General features: G+C 44.4%; 1 protein-coding gene across 1 annotated transcript; it reads left to right on the forward strand.

Annotated features, from left to right (window-relative positions):
* Positions 1-406: 406 nt before the first annotated feature.
* On the forward strand, positions 407-6916 carry inhbab (inhibin subunit beta Ab). The gene is made up of 2 exons (XM_024268846.2): positions 407-2985; positions 5642-6916. Exons 1-2 carry the CDS (start codon positions 2598-2600, stop codon positions 6427-6429), a joined length of 1176 nt encoding a protein of 391 aa, XP_024124614.1. The 5' UTR covers positions 407-2597; the 3' UTR covers positions 6430-6916.
* Positions 6917-7150: the final 234 nt, after the last annotated feature.

A 7150-nucleotide genomic window follows, 5' to 3' on the forward strand; every position in this document is an offset into this window, starting at 1 on the left:
ATGCTGGGAGATGTATTGAGAAGGCAGTGGAAACACTCAATACTGTGGCAATAGCTCCCTCTCGTGGTCAGAGGTGGCATTGGCTGGCGGATCCCTGACAGTACCGCTCTCATTCTGGGTAGCTTTAGGGCATTATTTTAATGTATAAATTAGGTATCACAGACTGAGATCCACTAATTACAGTACAATTATCCATAAAAATGTTTTAAAGAGGCAGTTTATTGTTTATTTATGAATAAAATAACAAATTTAAGGTTCAAATGTTAGCACCATAAAAAAACAGAAGATATACAGTAAAATAAAAATTCAATATAAATTATAAACCCAAAAACCTAAAAACATACAGACTTACAAAATTGAGTTTTTGATATTTTTAATATAATTTAGCATTGTATTTTTTTCATGACATATATTTAAAGAAAATTACGATTAAAATTGCATTCCTGAATATTTCTTTATTAAAATTGTTGTGAAACATTGAATCACTATTGTCTTATTCATAATGTGATTTTCAACACCAATGTTGCCTGTAAGTTCTACACAAAAAGCAAAAATGGTTTACATTATGATGCAGTTCAGTCCAGATTCATGCAAACTTTTTTGCCTTATGGTTCTTCTTCCATTCTTACTAGAATTTTTCCTTTTCGAGACAGGATACTACCTGCTGCACATCCTTCCTCCTCTGTCTCTCTGGCTCACCAGTACAGATCCTCCTCTCCATCTTTTATGTTCAATCTGTCACACAAGTCTTCATTCACTCTGTTTGTTTGGCCCCCTCTATTTACAGCTTGTGCTGCACTCCCCTCTACTCCTGTGTTCTGTTATCTGCCGCCCTGAGGTACCATTTGTTCATCTTTACACATTCTTCAACTTGTCATCTGTCAGTACAAGTCAGTCCAAATCACAGCTTTCAGCTGTCTTGGGATAACCTTCATTCATCTCCTCCCTGAATGTCTCCTCCTCTAGTAGAAGATGGTTGATGGTAATGCAGGACAGATGAGCTCTTTGGCCACTTTATTAGGCACACCTGTCCAACTTCTCATTAACACAAGTTTCTAATCAGCCAATCACATAACAGCAACTCAATGTATTCAGGCATGTAAATATGATCAGGACGATTCGCTGCAGTTCAAACCGAGCATCAAAATGGAGAAGAAAGGTGATTTAAGTGACCGGACTGGATCCAGACAACAGTAATAACCACTGGTTACAACCGAGGTCTTCAGAAGAGCATGAACAAAGAGTATGAACACACAACATATTCAGCTCTGAGCAGCAGAAGAACACATTGGTTGCCAATCTTGCTAAGAACATGAAACTGATGCTACAATTCGCACAGGCTCACCAAAACTGAACAATAGAAGATTGGAAAAATGTGATGAGTCTCCATTTCTGCTGCCACATTCAGATGGTAGGGTCAGATATTGGCGTCAACAACATGAAAGCATGGATCCATCTTGCCTTGTATCAATGGTTCAGCATGGTGGTGGCGGTGTAATGGTGTGGGAGATCATTTCTTGGCACACTTTTGGCCCCTTAGTACAAATTGAGCATCATTACAACACCACAGCCCACCTGTGTATTGTTGCTGACTATATGTCCCTCCCTTACCACAGAGTACCACCTTGAGTTTGCTCACGTTTTCTAAACTGCTGATTTCAGTTGAAATGTAGCATTTGAAGCTCCATTTGACATTAGATACATTCTCGTTACAAATTAAATTCAATTTAAGCTCTAAAAGTGTGTCTAAAAATAAAAGTGGCAGACCAGGATGAAGTGAATTCCGTCCTCATAAGCGTCAGACTTAGCTCAGAACAGCAGCGTTACATCAGGACGGGCTGAATCAGAGGTGAGCTGCTCCCTGTAAGTGCTGCCTCTCAGCAGCAGAGGGCGTGCTGATGTCACAGCCGGTGTGAAATGACACCATGCTCCATCTGCAGCACAGCCTTCCCAACTACAGACAACCTTTTTCTATAAATTCGCCTTCACACCAACAGTTTCTCCTCCACGTGAGGGGACGATGACAAGGCTCTGAGTCATCGGCGTGCGTGCACGTTTTTGTGTGAAAGTGCACGTGTGTGGTATGAATGAATCAGGGACACTCTTCCTCCGTCCTCCTCCACTTCTGTCGTGACGTTCGTTCAGGAGGAAACACCACCAGCCGTCCAGAGATATTCTGAGAGACACTACTCACTGTAGGAGTGCGTTTGTGTGCGTGTGTGCACGTGTGTGAGTGCAAGTGTGTATGAATGACTCACAGGGAAATACCTCTGTGGATGGAGGGAGGGATCAGACTGCGAGGTATAATTGCTGAAAGAGAGCAGGAAGGGAGAGCAGAGTGACCCTGCAGAACATTCGCTCGGCTCCCGACAGAAGACGAGGATAACAGGACCAGAACCAGAAGAACTTTTTTCCCATCCAGGACTAAAACCAGCAAAGGAACCTAAAATCCAGAACTTCAGACTCTATACTCTATACTCAAGAGCAAGTTCAACATAGCTCGGCAGACAGACTCTACTGTCACTCTACTGGACTCTGTTGATGAACGGAGAAGTGAAGGTTTGATCTGAAGGACTGCACTCGGGCTTCTTCTCATCATGTTCCCTCAATTTCTAACTTTTTTTATGTCAACAATCCTGGTTGTTGACGCCTCACCAACTGCGTCTTCCCCACTGGATGTGGCACCCCGGCTTCAGGCGGACTGCCCCTCCTGTTCTCTGTCCCAGATGAGGAGGAACTCCTCCTCGGGTCAAGGTGAGATGGTAGAGGCGGTGAAGAGGCACATCCTCAACATGCTGCACCTGAGCGCCAGGCCCAACCTGACGCACCCCGTCCCCCGCGCCGCGCTACTCAACGCCATCAAGAAGCTGCACTTTGGTCGAGTGGCGGCAGACGGCAGCGTGGAGATTGAAGGGGGTAGCCATCGCCCTGAAGGCGCCACGCCATCTGAACCACCATCGGAAATCATCACCTTTGGAGAAGAGGGTGAGTACAGGGGTCAGGGAGGGGCGGTCCTGAGAGAGCTCATTCCATTTCACAGCTCATGGTCAACAAATCTCTTCAAAATGTTTGAGTAACACAGAAATCTCATTTGCAAGTTTGACATTCTGTTTTCAGAAGAAAAACAGTCTCATTTCAGTGATCTGAAACCTTTTTTTATCTCCTAAATACTACAAGTATTCCATTCATGCATTTTTTTTTTTGCTATAGTGAAAAACTACTAAATGTTGTTGGCTTTTAATCAGCAAATAGCCAGAAATTTAAAACAGCATCAGTTTGTTTTAGCTCCTCCAGACTGATCTGCTTCACTTTTCAAAGCAACAACTTGAGGGAAAATATGTCAGAATCTTGAAATTATGAGAAGCTGGACCTTCCAGTGTAGCTGGGTAATAATCCAGCTGATGTGCTGGACAGCTCCTTTAAGTTAGGTAATGATCTTCACAGCCAGTGAAGAGTGTGAACACCCCGTTCATTTTAAAGCCACACCCCCTCTTCAGCTGCATGTCACTCGTTTCCCTTTGAAAACTCCTTCATCAGGAAGATAGATGGTTTGAATTTCAGAAAGAAGTGACTCTTTTGTCCAGCTTTACTCCACCTCTATCATGGCTCTGGATGGGAAGAAGTATGTTTAGATGAATGCAACTGAAATCAAGACTCACTAAGCTCACTGGCTGCTGGTGCAAAGGCAGAAACCTCTAATTAGAAGGCTGCAGGTTTAGTTCCGGTTTAGTGCCGGCCCATGTGCCTCAAGCTACGTTTTCAGTGCCGTCAGCAACAGACTTTCAATGAAAAGTCTATTTAGACACTACTACGATCAAAACTCTCGTGTTTACACAAAATGTGTGACCGTTGAACACCTGTTGCAAGTTGGATTTGGCAGTGGCGTTTAAATGGCATCCTTTCTAATTCACGGAAACTGTTTGAATGTTGGTCATGGAGAAGAAATAAAAAAATGACATTTTTGCTTGGCCAGAATTATAGGACACCCAGTCTTTCATAAATAGGAGTAGAGCTGTGAAAAAAAAAGAGGTTGGAGCAAGATTTGCTAAATTTGCACTGTTTAAACATTTTGCACCAAGCCTCTTGCAGTTGTAGGTGGCAGACAAAACTAGTTAACAGTAGAAAACAAAGAAGAAGAAGCCCCTCCCTGCTTGTCCAGTGTGAACACCATGGGCTAAATGCATGTTCTTCAGTCAGGGGCGGAGCTACGATTAGGCAAAGAAGAACGACTGCCTGAGCCCCCAACACTTTCAGGGCTTCAACCTGAAGACTTAAAAAAATGTTAAATAATTTTCATGGCCATCATTATTTGATTTGTCATAATAAAAGAAATAAATCCCTGGAATGCCATAAGAGGGCTCGTGTGAAAGTGTTTCCTCCTCCCCATGAATGTGAATCAATGGAATACTCCACCAACAACAGTTTAGCAAGCAAAGAGAGATTGTTCCAAGAGTTTGAATAAATAAAAGTCATCAACCAGCTGTGAAAAAAGAAAAAAGAAAAAAGTAAGCCAAAAAATGTTTCGCCACACTACCAAAAGTGCAGGAAGAAATACAAAACAGGAAAGAGAAAAACAGAATCAAAGGAACTTTAAAAAAAGCATTGTTTTGTTCCATCATTCAAGTACTTCTGGGTCTTTTGCCTTCTTTAGTAAAACCTGGCAAATTGAAAAAATGACACACATTATAAGGACATTTTACATAAGAATTGATCAATACATCCACTGCAGAGCGCCCCATCGTATTGTTCGCCCGTGACTGGCCCAGACTGCTAACAACACCACTGGCTTCAGTGTTCTTGGGCAAGACACTGGACCTCACATTGCTCCTGGTGATTACAGTGTTGGCGCCATGTATGGCAGCAGTGTGTGCATGGATGAATGACTTCAAAGTGCTTCTGGCCCTAAATGAGGTGATAAAGTGCTATATAAGTTACTATTATTGGGAACCTAAAGCAAAGTAACCAGAATGCACAAAAACATGGAAGCAGGACTGACAAATGGCAGAGCAGGATCACAGAGCATGACGGACTTTGGAGGATGATGATGATAATCATCCTCTGATCACTAAAGACCAACTTGTTTTTGGTACTTTGCTTGTTTTAAACAAAAAATGCCACAGTTGGGCTTCACTATAAATAGATGTTAATTTCTGAGAAATTGTCATTAAAAAGCCCCCCCCCCCATGCATCAACACCAGCAGATTTCAGTGGACAGTAATGAGGCGCAGTGGTGTGAAGGGGGGGTGAGGCATACCGAGTGGTCTCAAGCCGTGAGTAATCTTTTCATTTGAACGAATCTGGGCCTCTGTTATTATGTGCAGGACACAAAAGGGGACACACACGGGACAGAAACAGCTTTTTGTGGACGGAGGGAGAGCGGGAGCTTATTAAAAACATTCCCTGAAATCAGGCCTGATCTTTTTTTAGGGTCTCTGTTCCTCTCAAGTATATTTAGAGACATTTTCTGTGATCGGCCATTCAAACCACATAAAGAATCGGGGGAGGTGGGGGAGGGCTGCAGGGTCACATCTTTTGACGGAGTTCATTGTTTCGTCAGCCTCATCCTCTTGTAAAACTAGAGTTCAGAGTTGCAGTTTTTGTCCAAGCGTGTCCTAATGCTCCTTGTTGATGTCTTCTGCAGGAGATGCTCCAAACACGGTGACCTTTGACATCCAGAAGGAGGACGAAGGCCCATCGGTGGTGGAGCAGGCAAACGTTTGGATCTTCCTGAAGATGTTTAAGATCAACCGGCTGAAGGGCAGAGTGATGCTGCGGCTGCTGAGGTCCAGCCACAACAGCAAGGCCGAAAGTGAGGTGGTTTCTGAGAGGGTGGTGGACACGCGGCGCAGCGGGTGGCACACGCTCGCCGTGACGCGCACGGTTCAGATGCTGCTGGACAGTGGCAGCAGCTCGCTACACCTGCAGGTTTCCTGTCCGCTCTGTGCCGACGTGGGAGCGTCTCCCATCCTCTCACCTGCGAACAATGGCAAACTGTCAGGAAGGGACCAGTCTCACCGGCCGTTCCTCATGGTGGTGCTGCGAGCCCGAGAGGAGGCGACTCCACGGCGGGTCAAGCGAGCCCTGGAGTGTGACGGGAAAATCCGCGTGTGCTGCAAAGGACAGTTTTACGTCAACTTTAAAGACATTGGCTGGAGCGATTGGATTATCGCCCCGTCGGGTTACCACGCCAACTACTGTGAGGGCGACTGTCCAAACCACATGACAAATTTGGGCAGCTCCTCACTTTCTTTCCATTCGACAGTCATCAACCATTACCGGATGAGGGGCTACGGCCCGTTTCAGAACATCAAGTCGTGCTGCGTGCCGACGAAGCTGCGAGCGATGTCCATGCTGTACTACAACGAGGAGCAGAAGATCATCAAGAAGGACATCCAGAACATGATCGTAGAGGAGTGCGGCTGCTCGTGAAAACCGCCGTCCCCCATAAAATAACAGCAGCCCTTAAAAAGACGAATCATTTTTGTTTGTTCAGGCGTTCACTAAGAGGCGCTCTCCCATTTCAAACAAACTGAGAACAAACTGAGAACACTATGCAAAAGGACTTGCAGTAAACCTTTACTTGTTTTCATTCTTGGGTGTGCTTCCCATCCGTCACAGAAACGTGTTCAATCAGCGATGGCGTTTGTTGGGTTTTCATATACAACCATGTGTACCTGTTGAGACATTTCAAGGACTACCCATCATTGACCTGCTGGAGCCAAACCTTTTGACTGCAAAATGTAAACAAGAATAAATATAGAAAAACACTGTTTACTGCTGAATTAAAAACACGTTTCTGGAAAGTTTTCTTGTAGGTCAAACGTTTGACAAAAGTAACTTAAAGGGTAACCAAACAGGACAGAGGGAGGCTGACAGCACTCTTAGACCAGATTTGAAAAATGTAAAAAAAAAAAAAGAGGCGGGGCTACGGAGGTGGTCTGAGCGGAGGAGGTGTGGTCTGGATATGTGATTGACAGAGAACAGTGTGGTTAGCTTGAGGTAACTAAATGATCTTCTTATCATTGTCTCGATTAAAATAATAAAAATAAGGTTCAGGAGGCCCAAACAGGCTGCCTCCCCATCCCACAGGGGCTCTCTGTCTGCCGGTCAGCGATGAGTTCAAAGATGGGTGAGGCTTTTATACTGGAGC

The sequence above is a fragment of the Oryzias melastigma genome, linkage group LG17 (assembly GCF_002922805.2).
Source record: "Oryzias melastigma strain HK-1 linkage group LG17, ASM292280v2, whole genome shotgun sequence".
NCBI classification, from domain to species: Eukaryota; Metazoa; Chordata; class Actinopteri; order Beloniformes; family Adrianichthyidae; genus Oryzias; species Oryzias melastigma.

Bases quoted from the DNA above. Each gene is read 5' to 3' on its own strand.
- inhbab (XM_024268846.2), top strand. From the start codon at position 2,598: ATGTTCCCTCAATTTCTAACTTTTTTTATGTCAACAATCCTGGTTGTT. The intron at 2,986-5,641 runs GTGAGTACAGGG...TGTCTTCTGCAG, and splicing joins CATCACCTTTGGAGAAGAGG to GAGATGCTCCAAACACGGTG.